At 43.8% G+C, this 25922-nt stretch overlaps 4 protein-coding genes across 18 annotated transcripts; 1 reads left to right on the top strand and 3 right to left on the bottom strand.

The window, feature by feature from the left end:
• Positions 1-70: 70 nt before the first annotated feature.
• Positions 71-11654, bottom strand: cu (curled). Of its 11 annotated transcripts, none has more exons than XM_069057608.1 (8): positions 11396-11653; positions 3540-3734; positions 1888-2105; positions 1822-1833; positions 1636-1701; positions 1068-1189; positions 803-1009; positions 71-749 (listed from the first exon to the last, which is right to left on the bottom strand). In XM_069057608.1, the coding sequence occupies exons 2-8, from the start codon at positions 3608-3610 to the stop codon at positions 228-230; spliced, it is 1218 nt and encodes a 405-aa protein (XP_068913709.1). In that variant the 5' UTR covers positions 3611-3734; positions 11396-11653; the 3' UTR covers positions 71-227. The 11 variants fall into 11 exon arrangements, with proteins under 11 accessions (XP_068913709.1, XP_068913728.1, XP_068913736.1 ...); XM_069057627.1 differs by lacking the exon at positions 11396-11653 and adding an exon at positions 7855-8354 and having other exon boundaries at positions 3540-3791; XM_069057635.1 differs by lacking the exon at positions 11396-11653 and adding an exon at positions 7855-8354.
• A 1775-nt stretch (positions 11655-13429) lies between these two features.
• ClC-c (chloride channel protein 3) lies at positions 13430-20262 on the bottom strand. Of its 5 annotated transcripts, none has more exons than XM_069057389.1 (13): positions 20127-20262; positions 19886-19978; positions 18561-18672; positions 16785-16814; positions 16231-16733; positions 16034-16181; positions 15766-15905; positions 15231-15413; positions 14960-15174; positions 14340-14900; positions 14120-14283; positions 13858-14071; positions 13430-13802 (listed from the first exon to the last, which is right to left on the bottom strand). In XM_069057389.1, exons 2-13 carry the CDS (start codon positions 19961-19963, stop codon positions 13712-13714), a joined length of 2439 nt encoding a protein of 812 aa, XP_068913490.1. In that variant the 5' UTR covers positions 19964-19978; positions 20127-20262; the 3' UTR covers positions 13430-13711. The 5 variants fall into 5 exon arrangements, with proteins under 5 accessions (XP_068913490.1, XP_068913470.1, XP_068913481.1 ...); XM_069057369.1 differs by having other exon boundaries at positions 18549-18672; positions 20127-20261; XM_069057380.1 differs by lacking the exon at positions 20127-20262 and adding an exon at positions 20051-20085 and having other exon boundaries at positions 18549-18672; positions 19886-19989.
• Positions 20263-20309: 47 nt separating this feature from the next.
• LOC138132549 (uncharacterized) lies at positions 20310-22040 on the bottom strand. Its single transcript, XM_069050133.1, has 2 exons — positions 22022-22040; positions 20310-21871 (listed from the first exon to the last, which is right to left on the bottom strand). Exons 1-2 carry the CDS (start codon positions 22038-22040, stop codon positions 20310-20312), a joined length of 1581 nt encoding a protein of 526 aa, XP_068906234.1.
• Positions 22041-22447: 407 nt separating this feature from the next.
• Positions 22448-23418, top strand: IFT43 (intraflagellar transport 43). The gene is made up of 5 exons (XM_069057904.1): positions 22448-22594; positions 22642-22790; positions 22838-22864; positions 22913-23026; positions 23085-23418. Exons 1-5 carry the CDS (start codon positions 22553-22555, stop codon positions 23272-23274), a joined length of 522 nt encoding a protein of 173 aa, XP_068914005.1. The 5' UTR covers positions 22448-22552; the 3' UTR covers positions 23275-23418.
• Positions 23419-25922: the final 2504 nt, after the last annotated feature.

Genomic DNA, 25922 nt, shown 5'->3' with positions numbered 1-25922 from the left:
AATTGTTTGAAATCGTGTTTTCACTTGAAATAATCGTTGTTGCTCGGAGGCGAAAAGAGAAAGAGCTGGCTCGATGGTAGGTAGTTTTCCTTTCACATTTTATTGCTACTGTTAGTTCAAAAAAATCTTACATGGGTAGGAGGAGGTAAGTACAAATAATTTAAATATTACAAAGACACTTTACAAACACTTGCCTTAAAACTACATTATCACATATGTTGTACGAATCAGAGCGCGGCCTTCTTCGGCTGGTCGCCGATCTTGAAGTCGCAAACGAGAGAGAAGTGGTCTGAAGGGTAGGAAAAGGAGGGGACGCGATCCTCCCCGATTTCCTCCCCCGTGGGTAGTTCGAGGACGGCCTCGACCTCCAGGCTGTCCTTCTTGTAAAAAACATAGTCTATAGTGTGGCAGACCTCGCCCTCGTCCCTGATCTTCCAGGTGGTGTAGGGCGGCTCGCGCGCCGCAGAATTCACATTCGAAGTATCACAGTCAGCGTAAGCACTACCAAGGTTCAGGTGCTCGTCGGCGAGGACCGTGCCGTACACGGGCTCGACGGGCTCGGCGTTGAAGTCGCCGCAGAGCACCACCGGTCGGCCGCCGCAGTGTTGGCCGACGAATTGCAACAGATCCTTTCCTTGCTCGTTGCGCAAAGTCGAGAGGAAGGCGCCCTGGCGGGCCTTGAGGTGCGTGGTTGTGACGCACACCTCTTGATTCGTCTCCTTGACGCGCAGGTTCGCCAACAAGGCCACCTGAAACACTTTGATTAACAACGCGAACACACGGGACAAGCGCACGAGCGCACCTGGTTGCTCTGCACCCGCCAAATCTCCAAAATTCGGGATTCGATGTTGACCAGGTCGAACTTGTTGGTCCGGTAGAAGATGGCGCAACCGTCGGGGCCGTTATTCCCGCTGATGTACACGCAAGGGGAGTCGGGCTTCGGGTAGAAGACTCCGGTGTAGCCCTGGGTGCCCAGGACGTACTTGAGGAAGTTGAAGTGGTCCACTTCCTGCACGAAAAAGTCGCCGTAAGAAATAGAAAGAGTTTTTGGCGAAAGAGGAACTCACTTGCAAGCAGATTATGTCGGGACAATACTCGACGATCTCTTCGATTATTCGAAATTTTCTCGAGTTCCATTCCAGGGCCTCGTCTGGGCACTTGACAAAATTGTCGTTCATCTGTCCAAGAGCTGAAGGAAAAATTGTCACTTTTGTGCTTGTCGCGACGAGCAAAGATGTTTGCGTTTGGGCGCTCAGAAAATTGCAACGTTGCCGGTTTTGAACACAGAAGGCAAGGCTGTTACAAAAGAAAATGATTTTTCAAGTTTCCAGACTGGAATACTCCCAAAGAAAACATTTTAAAAGTTACACAGTTTCAAATTTGGAGGCTTTTGGAGTTGGTTAATGATGAAAAAAATCAGATAGACCAAGAGCTTGTAGTAAACATCTGTAGCATCAACAAAATGAGGCAAGAAAAAGAAGCAAAACGACGGTAATAATTTAGAAATGATTCTTGAAGAGAGACAAAATTTTTGAGACAAGGTCTATCATCAGGAAGTTCTTCTAAGAGCTTGTTTTGCAAATTCTCATCTTACGCGTCCAAAAATCAGCAAACACCTTCAGTACTAGGACTCACCTTGTGACAGTATGTTCCACTGGAAGATTCTTAAAGAATAAGGACTAGAAACATAATCACTACAACCTGTAAAGGAAAAAGTGAATTGATAAGCGAGAGAACAAGTACAAAGACCACACTAAGATATAATTTGAATACCAATCGGTTAATTCGTCTCTTTCAAGTCCAAATTTTGTGTTAACTAACCTGGACCCAAGCCTAGTCAAAGATACGTCGTAATTTAACATGTTCGGGATGGCTCAAACATCATACCTTTGGTGAGGGCGTTCAGCTTCCTAAACTTGAACCCGTACGAGTCAACGTTGGACTCCCCCACCTTCCTGAAGGCCCTCTTCACCATGGGATGCACCTGGGGCTGGGTCTGGCAATACTGTATCAACTCGTACCTGCTGAAGTTGATGGGCATCTGGATGTCGTTGTCTTGACAGTCGTCGTTTAGGATTTTCGGCGTCGAGCTGAAGCTGCCCATTCTGCACAGAACACACGATCAGAACCTGTCAATAGTCGGTCTTTCCGTACCACGTCAGACTTCGACGAATTCGAGAGCGCGCTCACCGCTGAAGGATGACTTTTCGCAGGCGGACATCGTCGAAAAGTTTCCCCTCGCACGCGTTGTCAATTTCGAGCATCGTGAAACGAACTGTGACGGTCGCCGACGCGACCGCTTATATCTGCGTCCCGCGGACTTACGCATATGAAAAGAAATGTTAATGCGGTGAGATGTTGGCACTTTTGTTCGACATTTTGACGGATCTCTTCCCGCGAGTCAAAGGTCTCGACTTATCGCTGTGGACATCTTATCTCAATTGCCGACGTTTTCAATGTCAACAGACGAAGCGTTTACGTGCCGAGGTGAGGAGGACGCTTTGACACCGAGCCGAACGGTCAACGTGACATTTTTCTGGGCCTCGAACGTGATAAAGCGAATCTGCGAGCGTCACGTTCGAATTTTTGCGTGCACGGCGACATCTGCAGTACCACGCGGGTACTACAAGTCCTTCCGCGAAGGATTCTTCAGTCCTGTGACACCGCGTTCGTCATTCCGCATTCTTTTAGGTTATCAGTCTGGTCGCGTTCGATCGACATATTTGATTATTTGATGATTTGGCGGGGGGCGGGGACCGCTCGAGTTTTTGTAGGCGGCGCCTCGAGTGGGAAGGAGCGATAAAAATTGCCAAAAACTCACAGGATGGGTGTCCCTGGACGGCACAAGTTCACGGACGAGTCATCCGGAAAATGCTGCAGCACCGAACGCATTTTTATTAAACTAGACTGCGAGAACTGGGCCAGCGAAAGACATTCGGGGCTCTAATTTTAGATTTTTTATTGATATAACAATGTAGGCTTATTGATCAGCCGACTCGGCGTAAAGTCGTAAATTTATTTGTTTAACCCTCTTTTCACCTAATAACTATTTCACTACTCATCGGACACCTGTACTGCCTCACATTCAGTCATTCTGTTTATATTGAGCCGGTGTTGGGGAGCAGTGGCGGCACGTCCGCTCTCGGAGAGCGGCGGTTTCGGGGAGGGCTCGTCCGTCGGGTGGGTCCCGGGGGCGGCGTCGCCTTCGGGACGCCGGTGCGGTCCAGTCGACGCGACGACTGGCGGTTCCGGCGCGGTTTCGGTGCGGGGGGAGACGAGCCGCCCCTGACTCCGACCATTCCACTTTCGAAATAAGTCGTTGTCGGAAAAAAATCGAAATAAATTTGACGTCACGGCATAATTATGCGATTTAAACACAGTTCTGAAGGAGTTTTCCTGCACGCCCCGATTTGCATGAGTAATTATCGGTGTCCTTGGACCGTTCACAAAAATACGAATCCGCAGGAGAGATCTCCGAGTGGCGGTGAAAATTTCAAAGTTAAGGTCAAGTTAAAGGTCGGGTTGCGACTTCCTCTTACCTTGGTAAGGCCAGCATGCGGGCAAATCTTCTTATCGAGAGCGAGACAAACTGTCCCCCCTTGACGGCCATCGCGGTCACTTCGACGCACCAATTACTATAAACTACAAGAATGTCTGGAGTAAACGGGCACAAGGGTCCACACGTAGGGCATCACTTTGTCGCGAGTATCTTGCGTGCGAGCGCGAACTTTGTCCTGGAGGGAGAGAATCACGTTTCACTGAGGTACTCTCGTACGACTGACGATTGTCATCTGTGCACGAAAAATCAATACAATTCGATAAAACAATCGGTGAGCTAGGGCTCGATAGCGGCACCGGAAAGTTCTGGTTCACGCCGAGACGTCGGTTAGAACCGGATCGACTCCGGATAAGAACTGAAAATGGACCGAGTCCGGATAACAAATCTGTGCGAATTCGGCACTTGTGCTTTCGGCGATTCGTTGTGCGTTTGTGCCGAATTCGCGGGTCTATCGGACGTGATTATCCTAAAATGGACATTATCTCCAAGTTATGTCATCGTTAACCAGTTGTTTACTGCGCACTACTATCGCGAAAAAACTCATTAGAATAAATCAACAAGTCCCGTCGTCTTTTTTTATTTTTTACGCAGCGAAACTATCTCGTCAATAAATTGTTAAGGTTGGAAATAATTTATTCCCGAGATGGACAGATTTTTTGAAAGTGTCGATCGAATCGCCTCCTCTCTCCGATTCCGGGATTTCCGGGTACGGCGCGAGGTTTCCACTTCCTTTCGTAACACACGCGGTTACGAAAACTCCGGGTCTTTTCCGAGCGTTTCTTCCTGTTATTAACTATAATTGATGGGTGTTTGCGTGACAAAACAAAGAAAAAAAACTGGAATCGAAGCTCGTTTTTATAATGAGGTGCAGGTAATGGGCCCTGATTAGTTTTTTGCGTCCCACTAATTTCACATTGAAAACAGAAGTGCAAATGAGGTGTTGAAATTTAAAATGTGTTTTTTTTTTATTGATTGTCGGTTTAATCGACCCACGTCAAGTTTGAGAGGTTCGATTAGACGATGCGGATTATCTCGGGTCTAATCGACACGGTGGCAAGGCCACAATCGCGATTTGAGGATTTGGGTTCTTGAGGAAACAAGTCGAGCTTAAATAATGCAACGGTTGAGGCTGCGCCGGTGGCGAGCTTTTGAGAGACGCGAAATTGTGACTAATTCAGGTCGGCCTCGACAGTGTTTATAAAAAAAAAATAAACGATTTACAAACAATGCGAGACTGAATTTAGGACGATTAGATCAACATTGTGCAGTGGCGGCCTTGGGATTTGTCACTGAAATGTTTCGTTATCTCCTGAAGTTTTACAATAGCCAGACACGAAATTATTTCAGATTTGTAAGCTTTGCTGGATGTAGAATTCTAGTAATCTTCAATTAAGATTGCAGTTGTAAAATGCTATCGTTCGTTTCAATCTCCCGTGGCAGTGGAGCTTTTCGGCAAGTTCTAAAGCTCAAAAGCTCGATTTTTGTCGGCTTATTTGTAGACCATTTAATAATAGGTGTGCACAGAGTATGATGATGTATAATGATTGTCGGGTCAAGCCACCTTTGGAAACAAATATTATTATGCCGACCTTCTGAAACAAATGCCCCATTTTAATTTATTATTAACTGTCACTTCTGACATTAATTTCGTTCTTTTCGCGCTTTTCAGTCCAGTTTTTGTTCCTCATATTCGTTTTATCACAGTTAATAAACACAAAAAATCTGTATTTTTCAATACAAATTACAAATATCTCCGGTTTTAGAGCTAAACAAAATTTGTGAGTGTAGGATTTAGCCAACAACCTAACCTGAAAACGTGAATTGAGAATTTACCGAATTAATTTTACATAATTATAAAGCGGCACACTCAAAATTTGACAAGTTTTCATAGCAAGCTGGACCAGACATCATTTATACAGGGTGTCTCAGCTAAGGCTTTCGAGCCTAATATCTCGGTTATTTGCCAACGGATTTTTATGAAATTTAAAATGCAGATATTTTAGACCGTGAAGGTTCAATTAGTAATAATAAAATTACCTCAAGTTAAAAAATGTAATTTTAACACATGTTTCCTTTATCGAAAATTATGCGCGATTATTATTAGATTGTTAAACATTAAAAAATAGGTGTCTACACAAACAATGAACTAAATCACTCGTCTGATTCAACGAAAAGATTAGATTTTGTCGATAAAAATTTAATGTAAAATTTGAAGGTATTTGAGCAGTTATCTTTTGAAACAATTAATGATTGATTGCCAAGCAACATTTTGTACACCCTTTAAAGTCTGTCAAAATTGGGCGCGCTTTATTAGAAACGTCAAATTGTGAACATTTATTGAAAATACTCTGAAAATAGACTACAGCGGTAGAAATTTCAATATTGTTGAAAAAGGAAAAAAAAATTGCTTATAGAGAGTGTCGTAAGAACTTCAATGACACAGATCGTTTTCTCGTGGAACACAATCCAAATGTAAGCTTTACAAAATGTAAGGTTAAGAGAGTCGTCAATTTATTTGAAGACACAGGAAGCGTACGTGAACTAAATTACCTTGCTAAAATATCCCGATCGTGTTTTAGTCTTTTATGGAAGAATTAAGGCATTCAGTATAATAAATTACGTCCAAATGTTGTCTTTAACTTTGTAAGTAAATCTTAATTCATTCAACATTTTAAAAAGACATGTAAAAATTACGTTTTTAAGACTTGGGTCATTGCATTAATGGGATATTATTCTTCACCGTCTAAAATATCTGCATTTTAAATTTCACAAAAATCCGCTGGAAAATAACTGAGTTATTAGGCTCGAAAGTCTTAGCTGAGACACACTGTAGATACCCTGTATAAAATTCTAAAAGATGGTTTTCACTACATATTAACGATTTATCATCAAAGTGTGCATTTTTCGTTGGGTACATAATATTTTAATTTTTCTACATGTGTACAGTCGCGAGCAATAAATTTTGGTCGTCAAGGTCATTCTTTGACGCAATCGAAAATGCTCCATTGTAAAACAGTCGTAAATGTCATAACCTATCATCATGTTGTATGACATTAATTGTAATTTTTTTCTCAATTTTTTGACACTTTGTTGACGTGGGCATAATCAGGCAGGGAAATTTTTTAATTTTGTGATAATCTAACCAAATTTTGAAATGACATTGACGACCAAAATTTATTGCTCGCGACAGTACATATTTCATTTATCTCTTGTTCTTGATAATCTTGTAATATAGGTACTTTTATAAATGTTAATTTAGATATTTGTAATTTTTTGTATCAATAAATCATATTTAATCAAAGTGAGGTTGTGAATAAAATATCAAAGCGTACGACCTAAAGAGATGACCTGAGCTTGCAAAAGAAAAAGAAAACCACGGCCCCTCGATCACATTTTTTTGAACGCTCGTTGCAAATTTGATCATGCAGTTTATATATCGAGTGTTCATTTAAATTTCTCCTCAAAGTTGGCGTTGAAGAGTCGATTGTGAACGCACCACTCGTCAGTCTGCAGATTAAAAACACAAACAATGCAAAAAGTGAGGTTAGATTTAAACAGCTGATCCGTAATCCGTGGTGCGTTCACAATCGACTCTTCAACGCCAACTTTGAGGAGAAATTTAAATGAACACCTGATATATGATCAAGAAAATGTTAGCTATCCATAAAAAAAAAAAACAAAATACAACGTCTTAACTTAATTCACATAAGTTTTATGTAGGGAGAAGTGTCACTTGCCCATATAGTAAATTTTTTATGATCTAACGTAAAAACCATCTTGTGAAAATTGTAAAACACAAAATGTTACTGTTGAGTGTTTAATAAAATATTAAATGACAGCAATAATGACGTTTCAAATAAATATTTGGCCAAGACTCAGAGTTTTGTCATTTTTTTATCACATGATTTTGATTATGAATCAAAAATAGCAAACAAGAAAATCCAAGAGTGGTTCACTTACTTTTTTTTCAGATTTCGAATCGTTCAATCAATCAGTTTCAGTTCAAATTGGCACATTTTGCACTTTGACGGAAAGACGTGTTATGTCACGTCGCTTTTAATTGGAACTGAAAATTATTATCAACAAGATCATTTGCGGTAATTGGCAATTTTACTTAAATTAAATGATCGTCCTAAATTGGTAGCTGGACTTTAAATGAACGATTCTCTGTGCAAACAGAGCAAGTGTCGATAATATTTACTCTGGGGAAGGATTAATTTGTGCTAAAAGCGATTTTTCTCGTTACGTAAACGCGATCTTTCACACCAATCTCCGTCTGGGCCGTTAATTCTTACCACATCGATAATAATCTACTGTTGTTTCCGAGTCGGTCGCTGGCACATTTAATTCAAACAGTAAACACAACGCTAACACAGGATATCTGCTTTGATAAGGATGTTCGTGTTTGCCGATTTTCCCCAGACAGACCTCAGACGACCTACAAACTCGTATAAATATCTTAATCAATTTGTAACAATTATTGCCTCGCGTGATTTCGTCTGGCACAATCGCGGTTTGCCAAATCCCCGAAAATCGACTCATCGGGACCAATCCGCAGGTAAAAAATTTCGTGACGTCAATACCGGCGAAACAACAACAAAACAAAGGCGGCCGGCGAGTGATTATCGTTGAAATATTGATTTCTGGGCCGGGAGGGATCAACAACTTACGTCAACGCAGCGGTTATCATTTTATCGAGGTGCGATAAAAAAAAAACAAATGAATGTCGATTGCGGAGGACGTTACCCCGGCCGCTGGCTCATCTCCAACCGTCCGATTTCCCGCAACATGCGTCGTTCTATTTCGGCTCGGGAATTTTACCTCACGAGGTAGAGCAGGAACTGCTTGGGGGGCACGAACGCGCCGGAGTCCTCGTCCAGGTGGCCGAACTGCAGCTCCAGGCTCCGGGCGGCGAGCCTCTTCCTCACGGCGGGGGACGTCATCAGGCTGATCCTGGAGAGGGTCTCGGCCAGGGCGAGCGACTGGCGCATGTCGATGGTGCCGTCTTGGGGCTTCGTGTCGTCCATTTTCGCAAACGTCCACCTCTTCACTGAAACCACCGCGAAAACGACGGTCCGACTGGTGGTCGAACGCCACACAGAAGTTTTTTAAACGGCGGTGCGTGGATAGAGGTGGCACCCTCGACCTTATCGCAGGTGAGCTCTTGAGCAGTCGCCGGGAGAACAGCGCTCACATCAATAATAACTAAGTCGGATGTGGATTTTAATGACGCGGAAGTACACTCGCCGACCTTTGAATCGGACTATTCTATTATCGAAGGTACCGCCGGTACTCACGTACCATTTTTTTATTCTACTTTTAGTCTTGAACGCGCTAATTGTTGCGATGGTGAAAGCATCCGCGACAACCTTACATCACCGCAGCGATGACGAAAAACTCTTTTGTCCAAATCGGGACGTTCGGAAGCTTTGCCAAATCCTCGGCTATTTCTGGACGTGCTCGAAACGTTTGTCAAAGCTTCCGCCACACGAGGGACATCCGGCCAGCACGTGACCAGGAGTTTATGATAAGTTCCGAAATAGACTTGCGAACAAAAACTGGGACCATTTGTGTAAACAAACAATGCGTCACAGGGTTGCCACACCTGCTCATAAATCTCAAAAACTGCCGATCTGGATTGAGATGTTAGGAAAAAAGGTCGAAAAATATAAGCTCGAAAAAAAAAATCGAAAACAAAATGGTCGAAAATCAATAAATCGAAAGATCAAAAAGTCGAAAAATAAAAGGTCGAAAAACAAAAAGTCGAAAGATCAAAAGGTCGAAAAACAATAAGTCGAAAGAACAAATAATGATCGATGGAATCGACATAATTTAAAAAATAAAAATTAATAAAAAGCAATCATTCAAATTTGTCATAATAGTGTGCCATTTTGCACAACAATACTATATTTTGTTTACCATAGTAAAAGTAATTTATTAAAACTTCACTGTCAAACAAAGTGCAGAATTTTCTAAAATGGATAAAATTTACAAATACGAATACATTGCCGGGCAGAAAGGCAAAAATAAATTGTTCGCCGACGGATTTTTTTACATCCAAGAAAAAAAGACCGACGATACAACATACTGGAAGTGTGAACAATACAAAAAAAAGTGCAAGAGTCGAGTTATTGATAAACTAGGAGACCTACGTCTGAAGCAGACACACAATCACGAAGGTAATCCCGAAAAATTTGAAGTAACAAAAATGATGAACACCATCAAACAACAAGCGAGAGCTAGCAAAGATCCTCCGCGTTTGTTGCTTTCCAGAGCGTCCACTAGCTTCAGCAAAGGAGCCAGTACGTCATGTTCGTCGTTCAGTAATATCAGCCGAACCATACGCCAAGTCAGAAGCTTAGAACACGTCGGCACTTCAATCCCGAAATGTTTAGAAGACGTGATAGTTACGGAAAAGTATCAAAAAACAGATAAAGGAGAACAATTTCTACTCTTCGATTCGAAAGACAAAGACCGGATATTGATGTTTGCTACAAGGCGTAATTTAGATTTCCTGATCAAAAGCCAAGAATGGTTTATGGATGGCACATTCAAAATCGTTCCTAAACTATTCTACCAACTTTTCACCATCCACGGCAACATTAATGGTGCATATTATCCTTTAATTTACTCTTTGTTGCCGGACAAACGCGAAAGTACTTATGTGAAAATATTCGAACACATTAGAAAGATAATGGAAAAGATCGAGGTAAATTTGATAATGACCGATTTTGAAAAAGCTGTAATTAACGCGTGCCAACTACTTTTCCCCAAAGCTATCAAACAGGGATGCTACTTTCATTATCGCCAATGTATTTATCGACGCATCCAACTAGTTGGAATGAAAACACAATATGATTCTGATCCAGATTTTCAACATAAAATTAAGCTATTCATCGCCCTAGCTTTTGTTCCTGTTGAATATGTCACGAATGCTTTCGACATCCTATTAGATAACGAAGATTTGTGTTATACTGACATTAAACCTCTAATAGAGTATTTCGAGCAAACGTGGATAGGAAAGATGGAAAGAAAAGAAAGACGGCCACCAATGTATGAACATTCCTTATGGAATTTTTATGAACGAACCATCCATGGGCAGCAAAGGACTAACAACGTAGTCGAGGGATGGCACAGCAGCATGGGAAAAACGTTTCAAGCAAAAGAGCCATCTGTTTGGGCCTTTATTGATGGTCTTGTTAAGGAGCAAAGCCTGCAAGAGATGAAGATTAACCAAGAGCTTGCAGGATATAATGAACAAAATAATAATAAAAAAAAGTACAAGGATAAAAATGCAAGACTTAGAACTGTCGTCTCACGTTTTGCGGATAATTTCGAAGATTCGGCTCAATATATATTTAATTATTTGGAACAAGTTGCTTATAATATATGATTATGATTTTCGTTATGTTCTTGTTATATTATATTGTTTCTTTTGTTTTCGATCTTTTGATTTTATGTTTTCTTTTTCGACATTTTTCCTTTCGACGTTTTGCATTTCGATCAATAGTAGTTTCGACATTTTGCAATTCGACCTTTTGTTCTTTCGACCATTTTTAAAATTTCGACCTTTTGTTTTTCGACCATTTTTCCTAACATCCTGGATTGAATACGAATGAGGAGCGATCGATGCATGCATCTGCGACCCGATGGGACCGTAAACAAGCGAAATTTGCATAACTGGTAAACAATGCCCGCGGGATGTGTCGAAGGTCGCGACTTTGAGCGATGGGTCTTGCCCTTAATTGGGAGAGCAAGGTAGTACCTCAGGTTTGGCACAGATGAACAGTCATCAGTCGCAATAAAAGAGTACGATTATGCGTGCGAGATACGTACCAGCATGTCAAGTACCACTTTTAAGGCCAGATCGGAACCTTGCACGAGATCGAGATGGAAATTGGTACCGAGACGAAGGATGCACAACGCGATTTGGCGATGGTCTAACTGGAACTAGTACGAACTAAAAATTGTTATCTGCAGTATGAGCTGGCAACGACCGATCAATGTGCACTCGTGTGGAGTAGATTTTTTTCGGTTGGGGACCACAGAGCAAAGATGATAACGGCGTAAGATGTTGACAACGTCTGCTTGGTGGGTTTGCGGCCGCGAGATGGTTCGCGGGTGGGGTGATAACCTTACAGATGTGCGATTTTTCGCATTATAAATAAACCGCTGACACAAAGACGCCTCTGCCAACGGTGCAGAAGGTTAGGAAAGGTGACGCTTTACGCCAAAATATTTGCCACCCAGACCGATCGACCGAAGTTCAAGCCGTACCGTATCAGACAGACGGATTTCGGCGGCTCGAGTACTCCTAGGTACTCATCGCGAAATTATAAAAAGATCGATAACAAATATTTTTCGCGATTTCGTTGTTTACCGTCTGCGATTTTATTTTCGACAGAAATTTTCCGTGAAAATGGCCACGCTCGAGTTGTTCATTGAGTGTGATCTTTGAATGACATCCAAGACTATTTTTAAGAAAACCACCGCGACAACAAGGTACTGTGTGATGCAGTAAAAGTGAAAGCAATATGCATAATCGTAACACTGCACTGGAGAGCAATAGCCAGAAGGGAATACCTGGCGACGTAAATGATTTGCGTGTGCAATCCGGAAGTCGTGGTTTGATAACGGAACCGGAAAGTCTTACCGGAAGTGAATCCGCGGTGGCTGTAGAAAAAAGAAAAAGACTGTTTCCCAACGAACGGGGCTCATTCGAATCGTTTGGAGTTGCACAAGGGTCGACGTTGGGCCCTCCGCGTTTCGCGTTGTTCACAAACTCCTCCCCCGCTAATTTTGGAGTCGCACAAGGTCGACTTTGGGCCCTCCGCGTTTCGCTTTGTTTACAAACAACTCTCGTGCTCGGAAACGTTCCGGACCAGTTGCGCAACACCACCGAAACGTGTTCCCACCAATTCTTTTTGTACACTTTTTAGCACAGCAAGTTTTTGCGGTCCTCGTTTCACTCGCAAATGTGTTCGGTATCGAGCAGCAAAACAAAATTTTCGAACTTCGAACCGGTTATTTTCGGATGTTTTAATGTGCCAGGAAAAATCCAGGTCATATCGCGTTCAATAGTGCGATTTTTCAGAATTATCTGGAACGGACGGGATTGTTTTGGCTCCGGTTTTATTTTTTCACACGTAAATTCGTCCAGAGAGGTCTATTTTGGCAGGCGTGGAAATCTCGATAGTACAAAGTTATCGCTGTCGTAAATTCCATGTTTTTTCGGCAACCACAACGTGGCCCTGACTGTTATCTATCTCGCAGATTAATGCCTTATCAGAAACTGGAAGTTAATTAACATCACGACGCTGTACTAATTTTAGTCGGGCGAAGAATGTTGCTCCCGGCGATCATTTTGACAAACGCTGACGCTGTCGGTGACGCTCGCATAACTGCGCCGCCGGTTTAAAGTCTAATAGATATGTTTGTTGGAATACATAAAAATAATATCGTTTGATTAACATAAAAATAAAATTCGCCTTTTAACGAGCCTCATTTGCAAGTCCCTGCGTCAAGTGGTAAACAGTTTTTTTTCAAGTCGATTCGGAGCGCGAAGAATCGCTGTTTGTCGTTTTGGGGTGCACCGTTAAATGTCAACAAGAATCCGAAATGAATCATAAACGTGCTAAAAGATAATCAACACCTAATCGAACATGACGGCGCGTCGAAGGTCAACAAACCAAAACATCTTTGAACTTGAGAATAAAAAATATCAACAAGGAAATTATAATGTAATTATTACATCAACGTGATAAATGTCTTGTGCTGTCCGGCGAACCAGAAAATCTCGAATTCGGGCGAATTTTTCAAGTGTCAAGGGAGTTATCGATAAAGATGTTTTGAGAGAACAGAGTGGGACTGTTGTTTACTTAAAAAACTTTTTATTATACATGTTATATTCTGAGCATTATTGACAACTAATATGTTAACTAAATCTCCAATCGTTCGTAACGAAACGGGGCGGCAAGTGTAATCAAAATTACAGCAAGGAAGACAAATATACGTCGAAGGTCACGTCACATCAGAAGTAAAAGTCCGTAATAAATAATGAGTTGATTAACAATACATTACTAATATGCACAAATATTAATAAACCATAATATACACAATAAAATTATTAACATATCTTCATCGACTCGCTCTTCAGTTGAACAGGACCGAATTGGGGTCTTCGTTATCCATCTGTTTTATGTGCCGGAGCACGTCTTTCTTGGTGATGACCCCGAGCAGCCGCCTGCAACACACAATTTTAACACTTCTTCTTGGTCGATGGTCGCTTGTTTTCTCACCCGTTGTGTGTGACCAGCGTCTGCCTCAATCCCAGCTTCCTGAACATGTCCACGACGGTCTCCATCGGGGTCTGATCCGTGATGGTGATCGGTGCCATGTCTAATATTTTTTTAAGCTTCAGCGGGGGTGGTCCTAGTGTTTGTGGTGGGTTGCCGCTGGTAAAAAGCACGATGGATTGGCCGCAGATCCCGTCGGCCATTCTCTTGGCATTCGCTGAAACCGCCCCCTTAGACTTGGTAAAGCGTTTCTTGTGAGACTCACCGATTGCCAGATTTAGATCTCTCCTGAGGACAAATCCGACCAAATATTGAGATTCTCTGGATACGACCACCGGATACCCGTTGTGCTCCGTCTCCTTCAGGAGGGCCTCCACGTCGTCCACGGACATGGAGTCTTGCGTGATGACGCTCAACGTTTCGTTCCGTCTGCAAAAAGAAGCGAATCGGATTGGAGAAACCGCGCCGAGGTCGCGGAGACTCACTTGGGTTGCATGACGTCCGCCGCCAAGGACGTGTGCTGGAATTCGTCCTTGGAGTCGAGGAACGGGTACCCGTTGAGGGCTATGTGCGCGTCGTAGATGCCCTGCCTGCCCAGGGCGTCCCCCACCCACTTGCTGGCCATCGCGGCCGCCATCAGGGGCACGATGTACCTCACGCCCCCGGTCAGTTCGAACATGATCACCACCAGCGACACGGTCATCCTGGTGACGCCCCCGAGCACGGCCGCCGCCCCCACCATCGCGTACAGGCCGGGGGTGATGCAGTCGTCGCCGGTCGAGCACTCCCCGCTGAACAGCCAGTTCTTGGGGTAGTTGTAGGCGAGCTGCTCCATCCCTATGCCGACTATGCGGCCGACGATGGCGCCCAAGCACAAGCTGGGGATGAAGAGGCCGCACGGGACCTTCATGCCGAACGTGAAGATCGTCATGATCAGCTTGAGGATCAGCGCCAGGATCAGGAGCCAGATGGCCCTGTACACTCCGGGGCCGGCCGCCGCGATCTCGATGGCGGAGTTCACGTCGGTGAAGTTGCGGTTGTAGTCGCTGCAATCGCCGATGTGTTGAGCAAAACGAGCTAACAAAATGGGTACCTGGGTACTCACCAAAGATCGTCCGAATTGGAGATGCCGCACTGGCTGAACAACAGATAGATCAATTGACTCGTGTTCATTCGGGTGTAGGGGTTGGGGTAGGCGATGATGGCGGTCATGACCGTCACCATCAGCACCTCCGTCACCGGATATTGACCGAGTTTCGAGTACTTCCTGTACCGGCACCAGTACAAGTTGGCCTTGATGAATATGGTGGCGATTATGCCCTTAATAAATAAAGATGAGACAGATTAGCATTCCTCGCGGGTCGTACCAAGCTCACCCCGATGATTCCAAGTCCGATGAACGGGATCAGCTCGAAGAAAATCCACGGCTTGTTGTACTCCACGTAAAAGAGTACCGAGTGCTCGTTACCGAAGGGATTGATCGATCTCAATATAAAAGCGGCGATCAACGCGCAGAAGAACGATCTCCACAACGTTTTCAGAGGGAAATAATAGCTGACCTTAACACGAAACAACACAAGATGATCGCATCGATTTTGGGCGCAGCATTTTGCGCTCAATCGGGCTGACATTGGTGTTACGCAAGGGTCGTCCAATAATCTTTCCCGAACGGGGGTCAAGAGATTGACGGCATTTACCGGCGGAAGTAAATGGCACGAGCCTTTGAAGAATTACGTAAGGACGTCACGGTTCCGTGTCAATGTCGCCGAACGAGGAACTACTTGCTCTCCGAGCAATAGAAAATGAAGCGTGACAATAGCAAACAAGGACTGGCGGAAGTCGCGATTTGACGCGGACCGAGGACTGAACACCCCGAGCTGCACCGATGCCACCCCGCGGCGTTTTGCTCACCTCCTCCAAGCTGAAAAGGACACCTCCGATCGGTGCCCCAAAAGCTACCGACACTCCAGCTGCCGCCGAAGCCGACAAAATTTCTCTTTTCTTGGCTTCATTCCTCCCGTACTTGGGAAAGAGATATGATAAAATATTACCTACAATTGTTTGATTGCTGTACTTTCAGTAACGTGGACACATTTTTTTAATTGACTCGTTTATTGATTTATTAAATATTTAATCGGCCAGTATCGATCGTTTCCACCGTATTAAATTATTTACTTACCTATAGCGCAGGCTATGTGCACCATCGGGCCCTCTTTTCCTAGGCTGAGACCCGCCGAAACGGACAAGATCAAGCCCACGCACTTGATCACGAGTGTCCACTTCCCTAAATACCCCCTAATAATGAATCCGCTAAGTATCGTTTTGATCTGGAACAGACGCCGGTCAACCCCACACCCCGATATCTGAACACCTTACCTCGGGGATACCGGAGCCGCAGGCGTAGGGCGCGAACATGCGGACCAACGAGGCCGACAGCGCCGCGAACAGCAGCGCCAACACGATGTAAAACAAGTAGGAGATTATGTACGACCCGGCTCCTTCCTTCGACTGTCCCAGGACCTCGGCCCACGTCAGCCACTGCGAGCAATTCCCCGAGTCGAAACTGGTCTCGTTGGAGGACCAGCAGCACTGCTCCCTGTTCAGCCAGAACGCCTGGGGGCAGATGCCGAACTTGAGGTCGGTCATCCAGCTGGCGCCGATGTCGATGCCGCCGGCCACCATCCCCGTGCACAAGCCCACCAACAGCACGCACAGCCAGCCCGACCAGGCGTCGTGCGCCCCCTCGATCAGGTTCCAAATGGAGTCCTGCTTCTTCTTGACGATGTGCCGGTGCCGCATGCGGTCCCGAGCGATGTCCCGCTGCCAGTCGATCGTGTGGAAGTCATCGTATTGACCGATGCCGGGGATGTCGCCGGTTTCTGGAGAACCACCGTGAGAGAATGCGACGAGACACCGTCAGACATACGTACCTCCTTGCACGCCCCCGAACGATACCGAATCTGCAATTAGGCGTACATAATTATGCTTATCTGGTTTCGCCGGCCGCGACATTAAAAGTTAAACGGCTCGCTGGGTCCTACGCCGCGGAGTGATTAAGGTTACGGCACATCAATTCTTATCGGCGAAACGCCCCCTACACGATAAAAGCCGCACGAACGGAAAGCGTCCGATGAAGAAATTTCGTTTGCGGAAACAAACATTATCTGGTCTGGAACCTTGTGGCTAAAGTTTGGGTAAACAATGTAACATCTGTAATTACGAACGAGCAAAAATCTATGTCAATTATAAATGGAGTTGTGCAAATTTCCATCATAACAGACTATAATTGGCAGCCTGTTAAAAAAATATTTGGTTTGTGGTTCCAGTAGGTATATCGTGACAGCGTTAAATGTTAATGACATTATTTATTTTTTTTATTAGAATAATTGCTCTTTAACAATCACTAATGGAAATGTTATATTTATAGAGGGTTACTAGAAATGTTGCTAACACATGGCTAGCTGTAATTTATGGACTGTCAAAATGAAATCTTGAATGGTGTTTATTTTGAGTATACTTGATTATAAAATTTTCTCTTTTGAATAACATATTTACGTCAAATCTAGTCACAATCGTATTGAAAAATTGTATTTCTAAAGCGAGTGAAGGAAGAATTTTTGTTTTGAAGACTTTAAAAAGAGAAAAGACATTCTTTGAAAGTTTTGGGTTTTTTAGTCACCCCCCACAGAAAGCATTCATTTTTTCCTTCCTTTTACATTCGAAAATACCATATTCTTTCTTTACGGAACAAAAATAGTCATTTACGCAACAAGTGCATAAAGTAATACTTTTCCTTACGAATGGGAAGGAAGCCGTAAGCAAGTGTGGCAACGACGAGTGAAAAACGGCACTTTATGAACGAGTTCCATAAAAAAAATTCTACGAGCGTTTGCAATTAGAAAAACAATCAACATCAAAACGTAAATCTAAAATTTGACGTTTATAAATCCAAGATTGCGAAACAACTTCAATTGTTTTCAATGCTTTTATGATTCTGTTATTTCGGGATTTGCATAACGCCAGAGTGAAATAATCACAGTTTTTTTAACGCATTTTACTTTTTGTCACTGTTACAGTTTTAACAATCGTAGAAAAAAGAAATTTAGGTAATGTTTTGCTTTTGAATAATATTGCAGCGAAATGCAGCAACTTAGAAACGTAATAATTTACTTCTACTCCTCTTTTTCGCACTAATAAAATCACTCCAATTCCTTTTCAACAGTCCTAACTTGTCACATTCCAGTTATTGAGGATTTAAGGACGACTAAAGCTCAATCCACAAACTTAAGTGTATACGTGACAATTTAATGACTTGGAAGAACTACACGTTGCTGCCATAATATTGATCAATGGTGCAGAACATTCGTGAAAATGACCGACAAAGAGTAATCAAGTCAGTCAATACACTTGTTTTTAATCTTAATTGAGACGAAATTTCTTGTGGGGTGGTTTGTTTGGTGACTTCAAAAGTGCATAATTTTAAAACCCCTTGTTTTTAGGCAACCAAGTAATCACATCAATTTACCTTTAATAATATACGCACACCAGAATTACAGCACGCTTTTAGAAACACTTACAACCACCCTGTACAGTTCGCACAGTTACGAAAATTCTAAAGACCGAAGTCACTCCAACTCCCCGTCCCCCGAAAGTCACCCTCTCGGGGGCGGCCCCCGTTCACACATAATACTCACAGTGTGACGTACCATCCTCGTCGTCGCCCAACCTGGTCGTCCTCTCGCCGCCGCCAGAAGTCGTGATGTCGATCATGTCTTCATCCGGCGTTGCGACGAAGGTGGCCCTGTTGCCGTTCGTGTGCTACATCGAAAAACAACCACGTCAACACACGAGGACTGAAGAGGAGGCACACACCAGGACACGCCAATCGCTCTGGCGGTTGGCATGCGCCGCGGCCCGCCGATCGATACCCCATCGCGCCATTCTGCATTACGGTTCATGAATGGACGAGTCCGGATTTCGTCTCTTGGTTTTATCGCACATTAGGCTGCTTTACTACTGGGGCTTACTATGTAGGTCGGGGGCGTCGAAAATTCGAACGGGAAAGGGCACACCCTCGACCTTGACGCGATCCGGTGCAACCTTGGGCTTGGTTTGTGCATTCGGGAGCCAAGGACGTTTGTTTTCGTGAATTTCGTCGGACAATCTGCAATTGCGTCGCGGCTTTGTCTCAATTGTTATCGTTAAGGTAACTGTCTCGCAGCCATGGCCAATTGCGGAACGTTCTTCGCGTTTCCAATAAACCGATGGAAATAGCTCAAGGCTGCCGGTCCAATTCGCTAACTGATATCGACTCGAGACGATATTTCACCTCTCTTGATTAATTACCTCAACGAGCAACAGACGTCAAGGGTTAATTGCTGCACGGTTTCGCGTTATCGACAAACTTACTTAATCGGTTCCAAAGCTGCGACAACAAAAGCGAATTAAGCGTTCATGTTTTCGCTCACTTTCAGACTAAAAACGAAAACTGAACGATTTCTGGGGAAAATTTACTGCGACGAAAGCGGAGTCCAATCAAGTGGGGTCAATTTGATAAAAATGGGAAGTTGCCAATGCTGATGTGTTTTTATCAAATATTGCCTGATCGCCAATGGCCACTTCTTGTGTTGAACGGCTCAGCACGGAAGCGCCATCTAACAGTGAATTGTCGCAGTTTGGGTGTCGCTTTTAGAACCAGAACTTCTTGGCATAAAATACCAACAGCACACTACTTACAAAAAAAACGCCAGCGGTGTTTTGTCCCGTTGTCGCGTTACTCATGATTTTTATTGGTGCATGCTGACTCACCACATTAAATGATTATTCACTCAGATTTTAAGTCGCGCTTTAACAATCAAATTGAGAATTTTTTTGTCAATTCTTGGGACAGTTGGTGATTGGTGGTTGGCACCCTTTGCGCTATAATTATCAATGAAGAATGATGCATCAATTTTCGCAAAACATTCCGTTTGTCGCTTATCGCGTCGCACAATGACACATACCTTCATTAACATTGCTAAACAATAATTACCTTCTTATCAACAGAATGATAACTGGGTGAGTTGGGTTGGACTGCCGTGCCGGCTCTTTTCAACGGATACTTTTCCATCGCTCATTTGTACACCTGAAAAGCCACTGACAGTCACAATTTATCATCCAGTTCGCAAAAAAGTGTAACAATTCTTTCACTATTTACAGTTCAATGCTCTCGTCTCCTGGTGAAAGTCTTGCCACACGTCGGCGCCGTTACATGATCACAACAACAAACTCACCATTTTGCAGGTGTTTTATCCTTATCAGTGTTTAAGTCGTTTCATTTAAGCGGAGATAAGACACGGTGAATTGTTTTTTAGAACGTCACTTCGGTGATACCTGTCAATGTCATTTTTGTCATGGCGCGTGCACGGGCGGTTGGCGACACTGGCGCGGAGGGAAATTTAAAAGTCTGGTGGGGACTAACGACGTTTATTGCGCCTTCTCTTGCGGAGCTCGCAAAGAAACACGACAAAACTCAACTGGTAGCCTAACAACAATATGAAGAAGATGCTCTGCAAGTGGTGGAACGTCAGATGCGGATTTTTGGTGGGGCCAGTATCCGGAGGTATCACCACGACTTTGTCTTTCTTCTTGATGAGTCCCATCTCGTGGTCGATCAAGACGCACCGGTGGATTTCGTCGATGAAGGGAGATTTGTTCTGGAAGAAGTAGACAGTGTAGCCGGTCGCGATCGGTTCTTCGACCATGTGGTATCCGTAGAGCTTTTGCAAGATCACCGCTCGGCTGTAAACCTCGATGAACGAGACCTGTCCAGCATCCCGACCGCTCCTGAACTCGAACATCTCTTCGGTCGAGATGAAGACGAGTTGGTCCCGAAGACCGTAGCTTTCCAGTTGCAAAAAGTAGTCGCGGAAGTACTCGAGACAGAAGATTTTCATTTTGCTCTCTCGGAGCTGTTGGATGGTGTCGATCTCCGTGAAGTATTTGGGTTTGGCGAGGGTGCTGGTGAAGGAGCACTGAAAGGTGGCGCCGATGATGATGGAAATCAGCATCCAGAGGGTCAAGATGTACTTCACGCAGATGTCTTTGCGTTCGAATCTGGTGACGCCGCCGCTCCCGATGAAGCATTTCCAAGACTGCAGCAACCAAAACGCGAACGACTTGTTGCGTTTCGCTTTAAAAGAAAGCGTTTTTCGCAGGAAACAAGCGATCAGCACCAGGAACGTTACCACGGCGAGCCATATCTTGTAGTCCAACACCAAGAACAAGTACCCTCCCTGGGGGATCTGTCCAGCTTTGGGCACAAGAACGACGAGATTCTCCAGTTTGCGGGGTTGGGAGAATTCGATGTCTCCTAAATCGTCGATTTGGTAATAGGGAATGAAACTAAAGTCGATGGTTTCGTTCAGTACCGCATTGTACAGAGCCATGTAGTGCTCTTGCATCGAGTACTCCACCACGTTCAGAGTTGCGTTCATCATAAAAACGACTTTTTCGAGCAGGTCGTAATCTGGACCGTACCACTGACCCAGAGAGTCTTTGGTATTTCGAGGAACGTCACTGAACATTCCCACGTTTATTTCGTAACCGTTTATGTCCAGTAACTTGTTTGGGAACAAGTTCTCTACGCTACTAGTGACGTTGAGGGTTTTTTCTTCGCCAAATCCGTTGTAAGAAAAGACGTTGGCTGCACTGTCCACGAAGACCAGAACGAAATTAAAAATCTTTCTCGACCATATGGACGGCAAGACGTCCAAGAGTTCGCTGTTGGTCACTTGGGTGTAAATGATGAAAATTATGTTGGAGCGAGTGTGCCACAAAGGGCATGTTGTCATTTTGTCCAAAGTGTCGAGGATTTCTTCAGCTTGAAGGATCATGAAGATTGTTGGAGATATTGCTAAGAGCGATTTAGTCTGGTTCGACGAAGCGAATTCGTCATCACATTTGCTCGCGATCAAATATTTGTACTGCCCCGTTTTGAGAAACCATTTTATCGCGTCGTAAGCGTAAGGATTGTTGTCTGTAAGCAAAGTAACGTCGAGATCAAGGGTTTTGATTTTTGAATATTCGCTGAAAAAGGTTTTTAGTTCTGTCTCCACAAGAGATTCTGTAGGGACTGGTATTTTGTACTGGCTTGTCTGTACAATTATTTTACTAATTAGTAAGAAACCGACCAGCGACAACAACATTTTTAAAACATGTTGTCAATAGTCGCTATTGATAAAATGGCCACCGTGAGAGATGATTGTCGTTTAATTGACTCACTATTAAATGTTTTTTTGGTTTTTGTTAGCAGGAAAATGCATTAACGGGGGGGTGTGATCAGTCAGCGGTTATTAGAATCGCTGATGTAATAAATATTGCTTTACATGGACACGAAATGCTTATTACTTTTTATTCCTAATGTAATTTGTCACCTAATGGACACAAGATAACGTTAGTAAGTTGTTAATGGAGTAATAAGGCCGCAGTGTTATGATAAAATAAAACGAAACGAAATGCGATTGATGTATTGCCTAAACGCTTTAAATTTCTACTTTAATTCAGTATTAGAAAAGTCAAATCACTTTGACGTTTTCGTATTGCGGAACCATTTTGTTTTTGTTATGTTGGCACCCAGTCCGAGACTTGCGCGTAGAGCTGTCAAAAATGTTTACCCTAACCTCAAACCTTTAGCGATTGATTTTTACAAACACAAACAATGAACTGGGAAGAGGACGTGGACCTGCTCCCCGGCAAAAAAGTAAGTTTATTTTTCGCATTTTTCCCGTCTGAGTGGTGTGTTTGCAGTCGGCCACGAAACACGGCAGGAGGGCGAGCAACGCTCCGGGGACACCAGAAGAGGTCGCGGACTCTTCCGGTGCGAAGAGCCCCCCCGAAGTGCCGATAAGGGCGCGCAAGACGGGCGGGTGGGCCGACGAAGGGACCAAATCGGCAAAGTAGAAGCGTCGCGTCGCGTTTATTGTTTTTAAGTGTTGGGTTTTAGGTCGAAAGGCTCCAACATGATTGAACAGTAAGTATTTGCACTTAAAGTGGGTTTTATGTTGTCGTGTTGAAACAGGGAGAGATTTCACAATGATAAGGCGCATGAGTCGGATGATGACATTCCTGTGATACCAGATATCGATGATATAGCCGATGATCCGCTTAATTTACCAGATGTTAAGGTACCAAAGTGAGTATGTGGGTCAGGAATGGGTGGAGTGAGGTCAAGCGGGTTTCTGTTGGGTTAGTGTGACCGTCAAGGAGTCAACTTACAAGGAGTTGGACAGTCAGTTTGAATCAGGACAACCCAATTTTGGAAATATTGGGGATATTGATTTGTCCATTTTAACAAGCAGGCTTTATCCAGAGAAGGAAGTACAAAGGTGTACCGAGATCTGGACCATGGACTCTCTATACCAAGATCTGGCAAAGCAATAAGACACAATTTCTAGTTAGTAAGCACAAAATTATAACAAATCATGAAGTAAAATTGTTTTTATTTTATCTACATTGTAACAAAAATATTTTTGGATTTGTTGTGAGCACGATTTATTTATATACTATTAAAAAAATGTAATGGAATTTGTAGAACGTTAGTTCTGTAAGAAAGACCAAGAAGCTGGCGGCTAGTCCGCACGCAAGTGTGTAAAAGACGCGTTGAAGGTGCTGAAACTGCAGCACCTCCTGATCTCCCCCCTCAAATTTCCTACTTTTAATTTTCAATCGACGTTTCGCCGCCAACATGTATTGTTTTTCGCGCAACAAACATTCATTGATCTTGTCGAGATAGGGCGAGTGTCTTTGAAAGATAAAAGTGTTGTATCCCGGCACCAAGATCTCTTCCATCACATAGAAACGCGTAGTTCTCCCGCGGTCGTTCAAGATCTCGACGTACCTCTGCGCGTACGTCAGAGTCATGCCGTACCCGCCCGTGGTGTTCAAGTTTTCGTACAACATGGCGATTCTCTCCTCTCTGGTGATGTAGACGAAGCGCTCGTGCAGGTTGTATTCTTGCGGAACAATCGCGCCCAGCGGTTTGGACATGAAGATCTTGATAGAGCTCTTCTGCAGCTGCGCGATCGAGTTTATTTGGTCGACGGGAGTGGACTTGATGAAGCTGCTCGTCAGGACGCTCTGAAACGCGGTCCTGATGATGATGGCGCCGCCGATGAAGATGATAATTTGGGATCTGACGAGGAAGCTTTTGCGGTCGAAGCGCGGGAAGGAGTAGCCCAAGAGGCAAGTGGCGGTGTAGAGGACCATCTCGGGGAAGGAGTGTCTGTCGCGCAACAGCGACATGGCGGAGATGCTGACGATCACGACGACGAACAGGAGCCAGATCGTGGGCTGAAAGACCAGGAGGAACTTGCTCGTGTGGTGGGTCACGGGCATCAACAGAGCAACCCCGTTCATCTCGTGGGGGTAGGTGAATTCGGCGTCTTGGTAGATGTTGCCCAGTTGAAAGTGACTGACGAAGCAGAAGTCCGCCTTGTCGGTCATAATGTCGTCGTAAGCCCCGTAGTAATTGGAGTTTTCTGGGGGTTCCACGATTTTGACAGTCGCGTTTAACATCTCCGCAACGGTCGCGAGCAGAGTGTACTCCTTGCCAGACCACCGGTTTGCGCGTTTCATCGTCAAGGGGAAGTCGTCGAAAAGCGACACTCGTAACTGGTGGCCGTGCAAGTTGGTCAGCTTGTCGGGGAAGTGGTCGAGGACTCCGGTCAAGTTGACCACGTCTTGCGCTTTGAAGGGGTCGTACGAGACAATCTGGAGGGAGTTGTGGACGAAGACCACCACGAAATTGACAATGTGGCTCTTCCAGACGCTCCGCAACAGATCTCGCAGCAAGTCGCTGTTGTTCAGGGGTTTGCAAATTATCAAATGATTGTCTGAGCGTGCGCTCCAGAACGAGTAGTTTCGGACCTGTCGGATTGTCTCTTGGACCGTTGAGATTTGTTCGACGAAGATGAAAGCCGCTTCAGTTTTGGGTGAATACCCGGTGGAGTTGAAAACATCACCGGTTACGAGACCCGCGCACAAATTTTCTTGGATCAGCGAGTTGGCAACGTCTCTCGTTGACAGTAGATTGACGTTGATGTAGCTGCAAGAAGTGTAATTCCTACGGGGGCGGTATTTTTTCAACTCATTTGTAAAGTCTGCTTCCGGAAGAGCTCCAGATGAAAGCACTACCAGTAGTACCATTCCAAGTGACAACATGATGTTTATTTGTTTGTGTTAGCTTAACTAAATATTATCTCTGTTCGTGCCAACTTTTTTCCTGGAAGCTTTTAAGAATAATTATGAAAAATGGGTTTATATAATTTTTACGGAAATTACGGCAGCAATTTTATTGTCGATATTTTGTTATCTATTACTTGCACGCTTCATACCTATCGATACATTTTTGTTTATTAATAATTTTCTTATAATCTACTTTCGGAATAGTTGATTCAACCTGATACCCCACAATAAATTAATTGAGGTGTAATACATTTGCAGAAGTTCAACCCTAGCGTACCAGACAATACGTTGCGCTTGAGAGAATATTAAATTAATTGAAACAATTAAGACTAGTCAATTTTATTAGCATGTGTAGTTCTATAGTATATTACACTATAAGTGATGAAAGTGCCTGATTTTTCAACGAGCAATACATGATATACTCACGAGCGCCAGCGAGTGAGGATAGTATTGCGAGTTGAAAAATCGCACTTTGATCAGGAATTGTGTATACTATTTTTTCCAACGTCGCTTATGAAAAATGATACTTTCATCACCCAATTTAAATTTTCTTCACTAGTGAGTTTACTTTCTCCATTTTCCTCACTAGTGATGCAAACGCCTATTTTCCTCACTAAATTGGGTGATGAAAGTATCATTTTCATAAGCGACGTTGGAAAAAAGTCCATTCAAAAATCAAAAAACCACCACCTGTTGCTTTAGGTTGGTAAAATTTAAAAAACCCTAGGTAGATATTTTTTCATATTTGCTACGTTGGTAACTATAAATTATGACATTTATTTGATTCAAAATAAAATTCAATTGCTTTGAATTTCGTTCATATTCTTTTATTAGCAGCACGTTTC

The sequence above is a fragment of the Tenebrio molitor genome, chromosome 1, assembly GCF_963966145.1.
Source record: "Tenebrio molitor chromosome 1, icTenMoli1.1, whole genome shotgun sequence".
Lineage (NCBI taxonomy): Eukaryota > Metazoa > Arthropoda > Insecta > Coleoptera > Tenebrionidae > Tenebrio > Tenebrio molitor.
The sequence above is the reverse complement of the archived record's forward strand: the minus strand, read 5'-3'. Positions and strand labels throughout refer to the sequence as shown.

Coding starts and splice junctions, on each gene's coding strand:
- cu (XM_069057587.1), bottom strand. CDS start 8,586: ATGGACGACACGAAGCCCCAAGACGGCACCATCGACATGCGCCAGTCG. Junction 1,010..1,067: donor CCGACATAATCTGCTTGCAA/GTGAGTTCCTCT, acceptor TTTTTCGTGCAG/GAAGTGGACCACTTCAACTT. Junction 750..802: donor GGCGGGTGCAGAGCAACCAG/GTGCGCTCGTGC, acceptor AAAGTGTTTCAG/GTGGCCTTGTTGGCGAACCT.
- ClC-c (XM_069057369.1), bottom strand. CDS start 19,963: ATGGAAAAGTATCCGTTGAAAAGAGCCGGCACGGCAGTCCAACCCAAC. Junction 15,175..15,230: donor TCGGACTTGGAATCATCGGG/GTGAGCTTGGTA, acceptor TTATTTATTAAG/GGCATAATCGCCACCATATT. Junction 14,901..14,959: donor TCCAATTCGGACGATCTTTG/GTGAGTACCCAG, acceptor CGGCGATTGCAG/CGACTACAACCGCAACTTCA.
- IFT43 (XM_069057904.1), top strand. CDS start 22,553: ATGAACTGGGAAGAGGACGTGGACCTGCTCCCCGGCAAAAAA. Junction 22,595..22,641: donor ACCTGCTCCCCGGCAAAAAA/GTAAGTTTATTT, acceptor GTGTGTTTGCAG/TCGGCCACGAAACACGGCAG. Junction 23,027..23,084: donor CCAGATGTTAAGGTACCAAA/GTGAGTATGTGG, acceptor CTGTTGGGTTAG/TGTGACCGTCAAGGAGTCAA.